The 13,790-nt window shown below is 40.8% G+C and overlaps 1 protein-coding gene across 1 annotated transcript; it reads right to left on the bottom strand.

Annotated features, from left to right (window-relative positions):
• Positions 1–4,657: 4,657 nt before the first annotated feature.
• LOC129860112 (gastrula zinc finger protein XlCGF17.1-like) lies at positions 4,658–12,597 on the bottom strand. Its single transcript, XM_055930431.1, has 2 exons — positions 12,531–12,597; positions 4,658–6,542 (listed from the first exon to the last, which is right to left on the bottom strand). Exons 1-2 carry the CDS (start codon positions 12,595–12,597, stop codon positions 5,626–5,628), a joined length of 984 nt encoding a protein of 327 aa, XP_055786406.1. The 3' UTR covers positions 4,658–5,625.
• Between the last annotated feature and the right edge of the window lie 1,193 nt (positions 12,598–13,790).

Consider the following 13,790-nt stretch of genomic DNA (forward strand, 5'->3'; position numbering starts at 1 on the left):
AAATAGGGATGCACAATTATCGTTGAGCATATAGGAATCGGACGATATTAGCTAAAAATGACAACATCGCCCGATGTCTAATTTAACACCGATGTGCAAAACCGATGTTAATGCTGACATGCATACCTATATAACGTAGGTAGATGACGTAATGACGCCACGAAAAATACAGCACTACACAGAACAAAAGCAGAAAATTCTAAGCGCACACTTCCAACAACTAAACAAGTTCAAGTCAAGCAGTCATTTGAAAAGAGTAAGAAAATTTCAAAGAGACAACTCAAAGGCGAAATCCATTAACGCCAAGATAATGGAATTCATTACCCTTGACAATCAACCGTCGTGGATGACGTTGGCTGGTCGAGCCCCACAGTATTTTTCAGATGGTGCCCTACCGGAGTTACACAGTATTGTTAAAACGCATATCTATGGGCGTCACTGCTATTAGCTTCACAACTGATATTTGGACCAGCGATGACAGCCCCATGAGCATACCGAGTCTGACAGCACAGTGGATTTCGTACTGAGGAAAGCCGTATTGCATGTTCAATAATGTGCTGGTTCTCATACCGCTGCTGCCATTTCAACGGTGTTTGAAACATAAACACACTCCTAGCGCCATTAGAACAACTGCGCCTGCAGCAGACGTGATACCCTCTGTCATGACATTGAAACCCCTGCTCAACAAAACCACAGACTGTGGGGTTAACTTACAAAAGTACTCGATGCTGTGAACAAGGGATTTGGTGGCATTCTCTCTGAGCCTCTTTACTGTGTCGCCATCATGTTCGATGCTAGGTACAAGGACCGCTACTTCGATGCAGACAAGAAACAGGGTTTACGTGACATGTTACATAAACAGCTGGACAAGATGGAAATGGACACAGTGAAAGTGCGCATGAGGAAGAGAGGCTACGGACAGACAGAGCTGAAACTTCACTGCTTGACATGTATGATGAAATCCTGGTTGAGAATGAAAGACTGAACAACAAAACAGCACAGCAAGTGAAAGAAATAGGTTTTGATTATGTTTTACTGGTAATGGGGACATACGTAAATGCCAACAAAATAACTTGTTGGTCGTGTGGTGTGTGTAACCTTTACTTAACTAGGCAAATTAGTTAAGAACAAATTCTTATTTACAATAACGACCTACCCCGGTCTACGCTGGGCCAATTGTGTCCTATGGGACTCAATCACGTCCGGATCTGATACAGCCTGGATTCAAACCAGGGACTGTAGTGACATGCCGCGTCCGTGTGTGTTTTAACTATTTAACCGTATAAGAATGCTCAAAAGGCCGTTAACATTTTAAATATCGGTATCGGTCTTTTGGCAAGGAAAATATTGGATATCGTATTGGCCAAAAAATTCATATCGGTACATCCCTAGTACAAAATATTTGAAACACCTTCCTAATATTGAGTCGCACCCCCCTTTGTCCTCAGAACAGCCTCAATTAATCGGGGCAAGGACTGTCCAAGGTGTTGTGTGTTCCACAGGGATGCTGGCCCATGTTGACTCCAATGCTTCCTACAATTGTTGGCTGCGAATGGATCTACTCCGAATAGCTCGTTCCATCTCCTCCCACAGATGGACAAAGAAGTAATGTTCTTGGAACCATTCCTGGACAAACCTTGTGGCATAAGACATAATCCTGCTGAAAGAATCCATTTGCAGATGGATACACTGCTGCCATGAAGGGATGCTTTCAAACATTACTTAACTTTTATCAAGGGGCCCAATGTGTGCCCTGAAAACACACCCCACACCACCGGCCTGCCACATGGCATTGATGCATGCAGTGGTGTAAAGTACTGAAGTAAAAATAATTTAGAAGAACTATTTAAGTAGTTTTTGGGGGGTTCTGTACTTTACTATTTACAGTGGGGAGAACAAGTATTGGATACACTGCCGATTTTGCAGGTTTTCCTACTTACAAGGCATGTAGAGGTCTGTAATTTTTTATCATAGGTACACTTCAACTGTGAGAGACTTAATTTGCATTTTATTGCATGACATAAGTATTTGATATAGAAAAGCAGAACTTAATATTTGGTACAGAAACCTTTGTTTGCAATTACAGAGATCATACATTTCCTGTAGTTCTTGACCAGGTTTGCACACACTGCAGCAGGGATTTTGACCCACTCCTCCTACCTTCTCCAGATCCTTCAGGTTTCGGGACTTTCAGCTCCCTCCAAAGATTTTCTATTGGGTTCAGGTCTGGAGACTGGCTAGGCCACTTGTTACGTTCCCCAGTTTCTGTGTTGTAGTTTGTATTTGAGTGTGTGTGTTTCAGGAGATGGCTTCCTGAAATTCTCACCAAGCAGCTGATTGGTCGGCCCCAATTGATGATTGGAGAGCTGACCCCGCACCCTCGTCAAGACGCAGCTGTTTCTAATTACCCATTCCGTCTGAAGCTATATAAAAGCCAGTGTTCTGTTGTTCAGAAGAGAGAGATCATTGCAGGCTGAGGAGATTGCAGAAATATTGATTGTGATTCAGAGAGATCATGGCTGAGGGTTATAGCATGTTGGTCGTTGGTATGTACTGTGTTAGTTGTTGCTGCGAGCAGTTGGTATGTTCTGTGTGAGATTGTTGCTCAGAGCTTATTTGATGTCCTTTTGTTTCTTAGTTTGTTTGAGTAATTGTTTCATTTGTTCCCAGGGGGGAAGGGGAAGGCACCTAGGGAGTGCTTAGGCAAGAGGCCCGTGGGCATACATATACCCGTAGTATATTCAATGTCTAGGCACACTAGGTAAGACCTGGACGGACCACCCCCTGTATTTTGGTTAGTGCACCAGGTGGTGCTAAGTTAGGTGGGTAGGCAGGTTAGATATTTACTTTCTTTGCTTTGGTTCCGTCCAGCCCCTTTTCCCCATATTACCATGTAAAAGGAATAAAGTCCTAGTAAACGGTCAATTCTGCTTTTGTGTCATCCTTACTCGCACCTACAGCCCATACCTATTTCACTTCACGGTGTTGAGTTGCAGCAGGGTGTTGCGTTCCCTCTTCACAGAGGCGTGCGTAACACCACTCCAGGATCTTGAGATTCTTCTACGGAGCCGCTCCTTAGTTGCCCTGGCTGTGTGTTTCGGGTCGTTGTCATGCTGGAAGACCCAGCCACAACCCATCTTCAATGCTCTTACTGAGGGAAGGAGGTTGTTGGCCAAGATCTCGCGATACATGGCTCCATCCATCCTCCCCTCAATACGGTGCAGTCGTCCTGTCCCCTTTGCAGAAAAGCATCCCCAAAGAATGATGTTTCCACCTCCATGCTTCAAGGTTAGGATGGTGTTCTTGGGGTTGTACTCATCCTTCTTCCTCCAAACACGGCGAGTGGAGTTTAGACCAAAAAGCTCTATTTTTATCTCATCAGACCACATGTCCTTCTCCCATTCCTCCTCTGGATCATCCAGATGGTCATTGGCAAACTTCAGACGGGCCTGGACATGCGCTGGCTTGAGCAGGGGGACCTTGCATGTGCTGCAGGATTTTAATCCATGACGGCGTAGTGTGTTACTAATGGTTTTCTTTGAGACTGTGGTCCCAGCTCTCTTCAGGTCATTGACCAGGTCCTGCTGTGTAGTTCTGGGCTGATCCCTCACCTTCCTCATGATCCCCCACAAGGCGAGATCTTGCATGGAGCCCGAGACCGAGGGTGATTGACCGTCATCTTGAACTTCTTCCATTTTCTAATAATTGCGCCAACAGTTGTTGCCTTCTCACCAAGCTGCTTGCTTATTGTACTGTAGCCCATCCCAGCCTTGTGCGGGTCTACAATTTTATCCCTGATGTCCTTACACAGCTCTGGTCTTGGACATTGTGGAGAGGTTGGAGTCTGTTTGAGTGTGTGGACAGGTGTCTTTTATACAGGTAACGAGTTCAAACAGGTGTAGTTAATACAGGTAATGAGTGGAGAACAGGAGGGCTTCTTAAAGAAAAACTAACAGGTCTGTGAGAGCTGGAATTCTTACTGGTTGGTAGGTGATCAAATACTTATGTCATGCAATAAAATGCAAATTAATTACTTAAAAATCATACAATGTGATTTTCTGGATTTTTGTTTTAGATTCCATCTTTCACAGTTGAAGTGTACCTATGATAAACATTACAGACCTCTACATGCTTTGTAAGTAGGAAAATCGGCAGTGTATCAAGTACTTGTTCTCCCCACTGTATATTTTTGACAACTTTTACTTTTATTTCACTAAATTCCTAGAGAAAATAATACTTTTAACTCCATACATTTTCCCTGACACCCAAAAGTACTCAACGTCATGTTTTATTATTAGCAGGACAGAAAATTGTCCAATTCACGCACTTATCAAGATAAACTCCCTGGTCATCCCTACTGCCTCTGATCTGGCAGACTCACTAAACACAAATGCTTTGCTTGTAAATGGTGTTGGAGTGTGCCCCTGGTTATCCGTAATATAAAAAATAACACACACAATTGTGCCATCTGGTTTGCTTAATAAGGATCATACACTTAAAAAAAAAATCACCTTATACGACATACCCAAATCTAACTGCTTGTAGCTCAGCACCTGAAGCAAGGATATGCAAGGATATGCGTATTCTTGATACCATTTGAAGTTTGTGAAAATGTGAAATTAATGTAGGAGAATAACACAACACATTAGGTAAAAGATAATAGAAACAAAATACCTGTAATTTTCTTTTTCGTCCTTGAAATGCAAGAGAAAGGCCATACTTTCAGATAGGAGTCTAGGTGTAATTTAGATTTTGGCCACCAGATGGCAGCAGCAGTGTGCAAAGGTTCTGACTGATCCAGTAAAGAATTACATTACTGCACTGTATCAAGTCTGCCAGGAGGTTCCCCAAATGTGCTGAATTGGTCAATTGATACATTTAAGTACAAAATTATAGAGAACATACAAAAATGATAGGGTAATAAAACATTTAAGTTTACACACTGCCAGGAATGTCATACATAATGGATCATTAGCTTATACACAAACTTTCACACATCTAGATGGCTGGGCAGGGTGGGTGTGGTGCCAGAGACAGAAGGGGTTCAAAATGTAGAACACAGTTCCTACATTTGAACATAAAAATAGATTTTAGCAAATTAAACTATATTACATTTTATCTCTGGGACCCTCAGGATGACAAATCAGAGCAAGATTACTGAACATAAGTACATTACTGACCTTCAGAGGTGAATGTATTAAACCAGTTGCCATGATAAAAGTTGTGCACTCTACTCAAACAATAACATGGTATTTTTTCACTGTAATAGCTACTGTAAATTGGACACTGCAGTTTGATAAAAAATAATTTAAGCTTTCTGCCCATATAAAGACATGTCTATGTCCTGGAAAGTTGGCTGTTGTATACAACATAATTGTAGTCACATTGGAGCACGTTAGCAACAACTGTCCCGGTTAAGGGACACCCATCACGTAGAGGTTCATTTAAGGAATTTTAAATGATTCACTTTTACTTTTGATACTAAGGTATATTTACAACCAAATACCTTAGACTTTTACTTGAGTTACTCTTGCCAAATTAAGAGCAGAAGTAAGGCTTCTCTCCTGTGTCTGTTCTCTGATGACCTTTTAGCTCAGCTGTTTTAAAACATTTTCTACAGTCAGATCAGTGGTTAGGCTTCTCTCCTTTATGTTTACCTTGGTGTCTTTTTAAGTGGCACATTTGAGAGAAACTCTTTCCACAGTCAGAGCAGGAGTAAGGCTTCTCTCCTGTGTGTGTTCTCTGGTGAACTTTTAGCTCAGCTGATGTTGTGAAGCATTTTACACAGTCAGAGCAGGAGTAAGGCTTCATTCCTGTATGTATACGTTCATGTGTTTTTAAGTTGCACAGTAGAGAGATACTCTTTCCACAGTCAGAGCAGGAGTAAGGCTTCTCGCCTGTGTGTGTTCTCTGATGGACTTTTAGCTCAGTTGATGTTGTGAAGCATTTTACACAGTCAGAGCAGGAGTAAGGTTTCACTCCTGTATGTATACGTTCATGGGTTTTTAAGTTGCCCAGTTGAGAGAAAATCTTCCCACAGTCAGAGCAGGAATAAGGCTTCACTCCTGTATGTATAAGTTCATGTGCTTTTAAAAAACCCTGTCGAGAGAAACTCTTCCCACAGTCAGAGCAGGAGAAAGGCTTCTCTCCAGTGTGCACTCTCTGATGAAGTTTTAGCTCAGTTGATGTTGTGTAGCATTTTACACAGTCAGAGCAGGAGTACGGCTTCACTCCTGTATGTATATGTTCATGTCTTTTTAAGTGGCCCAGTCGAGAGAAAATCTTCCCACAGTCAGGGCAGGAGTAAGGCTTCTCTCCAGTGTGCACTCTCTGATGAACTGTCAGATTCCCTGATGTTGTGAATCTCTTCCCACAGTCAGTACAGGAATACGGATTCTCTCCTGTGTGTATTTTTAGGTGTATTTTTAGCTTTGATAGAATTGGGAAAATCTCATCACAATGTGGGCAGCGGTGAGACCTCTTAGCTCCATGATCTTCCTGCTGTTTCTCTCTGGATATAGAGAATGTCTCAACATGGTCTCCTGTGTGAACAACATCAGAAGAACCAGTCAGTTGGTGTGATATACATGTCAATCAAATCGATATTATGAAGCCCTTTTTACATCAGCAGATGTCAAAGTGGTTTACAGAAACCCAGCCTAAAACCCCAAAGAGCAAGCAATGCTGATGTAGAAGAAAAACTCTCTAGAAAGCAGAAAGGTAGAGAGGAACCAGGCCCAGAGGGATGGCCAGTCCTCTTCTGTCTGTACCGGGTGACATATGTATTCATATCAGTAGGCTGTACATCACAAAAGGGAATTAAACTATTGTAAAAGTGGATAAGAGTCCTCCACTCACTATCACAAGGGTTAGTAACTACACAGACTCATTTCATAGAACTTTAAAACACTGGCAGTTTGTCTACTTCACCTCTTCAGTCTACTCTCTGATCACTCCAGATAGCCCAGTGAATAAAACAAATGCTGGCAATACTGGTGCCAGTCTCAGTAGCATGAAATAACATCTACCTTCTCATTGAAACAGTTCTACAGCAACTTTTCATGCACAGTGGGAAGTTGGAATGAACAACAAACAGATAGAACCTGATCTTACCATGAGAAACAGATTTCTCAATCTTCTCCTCCTCTTCTTCATCTTTAATGTTGGCATTCAGCTCCATTGTTTGACTGCAGTCTTCCAGCTTCACTGATGCCATCTCTGGATCCTGCAGTGCAAACTGGGCTCCACTGTCACAATCAGGACCCAGTGACTGTAGGTTTGGACTCAGTGTGGAAGGAGAGAGGCAGGCTGGGTTTGTCCCCACTGTGGATGATACCGGCTTCAGACTTAATTCTAGTCGTCCTATAGTAACAACGAGAAACAGAAAAAAAAAGTTATTGTCTTGACAGTTCAGGCACTTTCTTTACTCTCAAAAATATATATTATATTTCTTCTTGTTCAATTATCTAATTCAGTGCTTAACTTGGACTGAAATAGGTGCCGGTACTGTTTATATTTAGGGGCAGGAGCTCCACAATACTGTTGAGCTAATATTCTATAAGAGGAACATGAGCTCAAACACTAGAAATATGAGGTGGCGGTAATCAGCTCCTGTCCAATCTCCTGTCCATCTCATTTCAAAAGATGAAGTAGGTAACAAAACATTAATTCATTCAAATTGGACAAAGTACACGCTTAAAATTAGTCTACACAACGTAAATGAACAAAACCTATAGTAGATTTCCCAAATGACACAAAATATTTAGTACAAATGTTGCAGTATGTTTTAGGCAGCACTATGACCTATTTTCCTGAATAGCCTCGTCTTCACTGTATTTCACATCAAAAACCAATCACATTTCCCGTTCACACCATAATTTACAGATAAATATAGAAACTGAACGTGTCTGAATATTACTACACATGATAATCATTGCATTCAGCTTCAAAACGGTAGTGCGACTGTGAAATTGTCTCTGCACCAGCACTGAAGTCTGTTGACGCAGATAGAATGGGCGCCACCATGTTACCAGCTTGTGAATTTCAGTGCTCTCACAGAACTAAAATGAGATTCACTTTCTCTGATCTCTCTCCCTCTCTGTGCTGTTATAGACATGAGCCAGCAACTCATCTCTCCAGCATTGCACTTCATCATTTATTTTTTGATAGAATAAGAGCTGAGAGAAGTTGTTTTTAATTGATCTCAGTGTCAAAGTAGTCTGTTATTTTTGTCATTTGTGAGGTATTAAAAAAGATTCTGCAAAAGTCTCCAGTCATCTAAAATGATGTAGAATTGCATGAAATCCATTTACAAAAGGCCACATTTTTCCCGACTCTGGGCTACAATAAATGTACTCCATGTGTTCAACTTCTGCAAGCGGAGCCACACCACTGCGCTATGCCAGTACGCTAAAGCCATGATAATGCATGCAATGCTTTATTATAAAGGTATTTTATTTAATATGTGCTCTGGTTCCTCAGACCCCCTCTCTCAGGCTCACATTTGGTTCCAGCACCTCCCAATTTACAAATGAAGCACTGGAAAAGTGGGTAGCTGCTGCCTCCCCTGGGACACATCTCCATTGCCTGGAGTTCATCAGGCTGTTGATTGTGGCCTGTGGAATGTTGTCCCACTCCTCTTCAATGGCTGTGCAAAATTCCCAGATATTGGCGGGAACTGGAACAAGCTGTCATACACATCGATGCAGACCATCCCAAACATGCTCAAAGGGTGACATTTACATTTACATTTAAGTCATTTAGCAGACGCTCTTATCCAGAGCGACTTACAAGTTGGTGCATCCACCTTATGACGTTAGGTGACATGTCTGGTGAGTATGCAGGCCATGGAAGAACTGGGACATGTTCAGCATTTTCAATTGTGTACAGATCCTTGCGACATGGGGCTGTGCATTGTCATGATGAAACATGAGGTGATTGCGGCGGATGAATAGCAGGACAACGGCCCTCAGGATCTTGTCATGACATCTCTGTGCATTCACAGGTGTGCCAAGCTTGTAGCGTCATACTCAAGCTTCAAGGCTGTAATCGCTGTCAAAGGTGCTACAACAAAGTACTGAGTAAAGGGTCTAAATACTTATGTAAATGTGATATTTCCGTATTTGTGGTTTTTAGAATGTGATTATTATAAATTTGGTAAAATTTCTAAAAACCTGTTTTTGCGTTCTCATTATGGGGTATTGTGTGTAGATTGGTGGGGGACAGAAACAATTTAATATATTTTATAATAAGGCTGTAACGTAACAAAATTTGGAAAAAGTCAAGGGGTCTGAATAATTTCCCAACGCACTATATGCTGAATCCTTTCAGCAAGGTTGCTTCCCCTCCTCTCTAAGGAGTGTTTTACTCTCATTCTGAAGCCTGATAAATCCCCAACAAAATGTGAAAGTTACAGACCAATTTCCCTTCTGAACTCCGACTCAAGAAAGTGCTAAAGCCTTGGCCAAGAGATTGGATAGACTGCTCCCATATCTAATACACCAAGACCAAAATAGCTTCGTGAAAAACCATCAAGGTTTTCACAATGTGAAGAGAGTACTAAACACAGTGCACATGTCAAGTGTCCCCTGAGGGTTTGGCCGGGGTAGGCAGTCAGTGTAAATAAGAATTTGTTCTTAACCGACTTGCCTAGTTAAATAAAAGGTTAAATAAAAAATTAAATAAACACTGCAGAAATGTTTTGGTACCCTCCCCCAGACCTGTGCCTCGACATAATCCTTTCACGGAGCTCTACGGACAAATGTGTCTGAATAATTGTATACATGTAGAAAACCAATAATCATTACATTTAGCTTCAAAAAAGCATGAAAAATGTCTCTCTGCTGCACCCACACTGCCTGCACTGAAGTTTGTTGACGCAGACCGACTGGGCGCTGCCATTTTACCAGCTTGTGAATTTTTCCTTTCATGGAGCTCTACGGACAATTCCTTCGACCTCATGGCCTGGTTTTTGCTCTGACATGCACTGTGTCAACTTTTGACATTATATAGACAGGTGCGTGCTTTTCCAAATCATGTTCAATCAATTGAATTTACCACAGGTTGACAACAATCAAGTTGTAGAAACATATCTAATGGAAACAGGATGCAACTGAACTTAATGTCGAGTCTCCTAGCAAAGGGTCTGAATACCTAAGTAAATAAGGTATTTCTGTTTGGGCTTTTTTATGTATAAAATGTGAAAACACTTCTAAAAACCTGTTTGCGTTGACATTATGGGATATTGTGTGTAGATTCATGAGGAACATTTTTAATTTAATCCATTTTAGAATAAGGCTGTAATGTAACAAAACGTGGAAAAAGTCAAGGGGTCTAAATACTTTCCGAATGGAAGAGGGGAAACCTAGTCAGTTGTACAAATGAATGTATTCAACTGAAATGTGTCTTCCGCATTTACCCCAACCCCTCTGAATCAGAGAGGTGCAGGTGGGCTGCCATAACCAACATCCACATCTCCGGTGCCGAGGGAACAGTGGGTTACCTGCCTTGCTCAGGGGCAGAACGATCAATTTTTACCTTGTCAGCTCTGGGATTTGATCCAGCAGCCTTTCAGTTACTGGCCAAATCTCTAACCACTAGGCTACCTGTACGTATTCATGTGAGAAGGTTGTGCAATACAAAAGGGGAATAAAAAAACTATTAAAGTATCTCATAAGTCATGAAAATTATGAGGTATAACATCAACTCAACATCACAAGAGATAGTAACTACACACTCATTCTACTGCAATGTGTCATGCACAGTGGGAAGTTGGAACAAACAACAAACTTAGTTAGTTAGAACCTGCTCTTACCATGAGAAACAGATTTCCCAATCTTCTCCTCCTCTTCTTCATCTTTAATGTTGACATTCAGCTCCAGTGTTTGACTGCAATCTTCCAGCTTCACTGATACCATCTCTGGATCCTGCTGTAAAAACTGGCCTCCACTGTCATTATCAGGACCCAGTGACTGTAGGTTTGGACTCAGAGTGGAAGGAGAGAGGCAGGCTGGGTTTGTCCTCCCTGAGTCGGAAAGTGGTATAAGAGAAATGGACACAAACATTGTCTTAAGTTCTGGCACTTTCTTTATTCTCTAAAAATATATTCAATTTTTTCTTGTTCAATTATCTAATTCAGTGGTTGACTTGGACTGAAATATTTGTCGATACTCATTTTGGGTGCCGGTACTGTTTACATTTAGGTGCAGGAGCTCCACAATACTTTTGAGCTAATATTTAACCTGTAGTAGAAACATTTATAAATGCCTCAAAAAACATTTAGTACAAGGTTACAGTGTGTTTTAGGCAGCACTACGTGCTATTTTCTTTAACCTTGCATTCAATGTTTTACTTCAAAAACCATTTGTATGTCCTGGTCACACCATAGTAACATTTATAGATAAAGACAGAAACAACTGAATGTTTCTGAATATTATGACACAATATTATGACACACAAAACAGATAATCATTACATTTTGTTTCAAAACAGCAGTGCAACCGTAAAATTGTCTCTCTGATGCATCCACACTGCCTGCACTGAAGTCTGTTGATGCAGATCGAGTGGGCGCCGCCATTTTACTAGCTTGTGAATTTTTCCTTTCATGGAGCTCTACAGACAATTCCTTCAACCTCATGGCTTGGTTTTTGCTCTGACATGCACTGTCAAATGTGGGACCTTATATAGACAGGTGTGTGCCTTTCCAAATCATGTCCAATCAACTGAATTTACCACAGGTTGACAACAATCAAGTTGTAGAAACATCTCAAGGATGGTCAATGGAAACAGGATGCACCTGAGCTCAATGTCAAGTCTCATAGCAAAGAGTCTGAATACTTATGGAAATAAGTTATTTCTGTTTTAAATATTTTATAAATGTGAAAACAATTCTAAAACCCTTTTTTTGCTTTGTCATTATGGTGTGTGTGTAGATTGAAAAACATTTATTTAATCAATTTTTTAGGAAAAGGCTGTAATGTAACAAAACGTGGAAAAAGTCATGGGGTCTAAATACTTTGCGAATGCACTGTATGTATTCATATCAGTAGGCTGGTACTGTATGTATTCATATCAGTAGGCTGGTACTGTATGTATTCATATGAGTAGGCTGGTACTGTATGTATTCACATCAATAGGCTGGTACTGTATGTATTCATATAAATATGCTGTACAATACAATAGAGGAATAAAACTATTCTAAAAGTATCTCATAAGTCATGAAAATGATGAGCCATATCATCCTCCACTCACTATCACAAGGGTTAGAAACTACACAGACTCACTTCATAGAACTTTAAAACACTGGCAGTTTGTCTCCATCACTTATTTAGTCTACTCTCTGAACACTCCAGATAGACCAGTTAATAAAACAAATGCTGACAATACTGGTGTCCTACCATGCAAGTCTGAGTAGCATGAAATAACATCTACCTTCTCATTGAAACTGTTCATCATGAAACAGTTCCACTGCAACTTTTCATGCACAGTGGAAACGAATGACACAAACATAGTTAGATACAACCTGCTTTTACCATGACTAACAGACTTCCCAATCTTCTCCTCCTCTTCTTCATCTTTAATGTCAACATTCAGCTCCATTGTTTGACTGCAGTCTTCCAGCTTCACTGATGCCATCTCTGGATCCTGCAGTGCAAACTGGGCTCCACTGTCACAATCAGGACCCAGTTACTGTAGGTTTGGACTCAGTGTGGAAGGAGAGAGGCAGGTTGGGTCTGTCCTCAGTGTTGATGTTACCGGCTTCAGACTTGACCCGAGTCGGCCTGTAGTAATAAAGAGAAACAGACACACAAGTCATTGTCTTCTCAGTTCTGGCACTTTCTTTACTCTCAAAAAATATTGTTTATATTTAGGTGCAGGAGCGCCACAATACTTTCAGGTACTTTTATTGAAGTGACGGTACTGAGCTCCGGTGAGCTCCTGTCCAAGTCAAGCACTGATCTCATTTCAATAGATCTGGTAGCTCAGCATTGACAACAAAACATGAATTCATTCACATTAGACAAAGTTTACGCTTTAAATCAGGCTACACAACTTAATCTATGGTAGATTTCCTGAATTCACATAAATGCATAAATGACTCAAAAAACATTTAGTACAAGGTTGTAGTATGTTTTAGGCAGCACTATGTACTATTTACCTGAATAACCTTGTCTTCACTGTATTGTTCCAATCAAAAACCAAAAGGATTTCCGTTCACACAATAGTAATATTTATAGACAACGATAACTTAAAGTGTCTGAATATTAGTACACATGTAGAAAACTGATAACCATTACATTAAGCTTTAAAACAGTAGTGCAACCGTGAAATGGTCTCTCTCTGCTGCACCCTCACTGCCTGCACTGAAGTCTGTTGACACAAACCGAGTGGCGCCGCCATTTTAACAGCTCGTGAATTTTACACAAAACTAATAAATTGTAAAACGAATTCAGAAATCTCAAGTAAATATATTCTTTATGAAATGACCTTGAGAAAACGATGTACATCCACTCAGACAAACCCCAAAGGCTCTAACTATGTAACTTGTAAAATAGTTAACGTTATCACGTTCTTCACTCGGCTTCACACACAAATAACACATCACACCTTTACCAAACGTGATAATACATTAACGGATGTATTACCTAAAATGGTATGACATGTTCTTTCGATATTAGAAAGTTTAAACGTGCTATTACATACCTGTAGTAATAAACAGGTAAACGAATGTTTTCTTCCTGACTGCACCGTTCTGGCGCTTTCTTTACACTGAAGAATGTTTCGCTTCTGTC

Source organism: Salvelinus fontinalis, chromosome 7 (genome assembly GCF_029448725.1).
Source record: "Salvelinus fontinalis isolate EN_2023a chromosome 7, ASM2944872v1, whole genome shotgun sequence".
In the NCBI taxonomy this organism is placed as follows: domain Eukaryota; kingdom Metazoa; phylum Chordata; class Actinopteri; order Salmoniformes; family Salmonidae; genus Salvelinus; species Salvelinus fontinalis.

What these genes read in the sequence shown, in the direction of transcription:
- LOC129860112 (XM_055930431.1), bottom strand. Translation starts at nt 12,597, where the DNA reads ATGGAGCTGAATGTTGACATTAAAGATGAAGAAGAGGAGGAGAAGATT. An exon ending in TGGGAAGTCTGTTAGTCATG is followed by an intron (nt 6,543 to 12,530) that starts GTAAAAGCAGGT and finishes TTGTTCACACAG; the next exon opens with GAGACCATGTTGAGACATTC.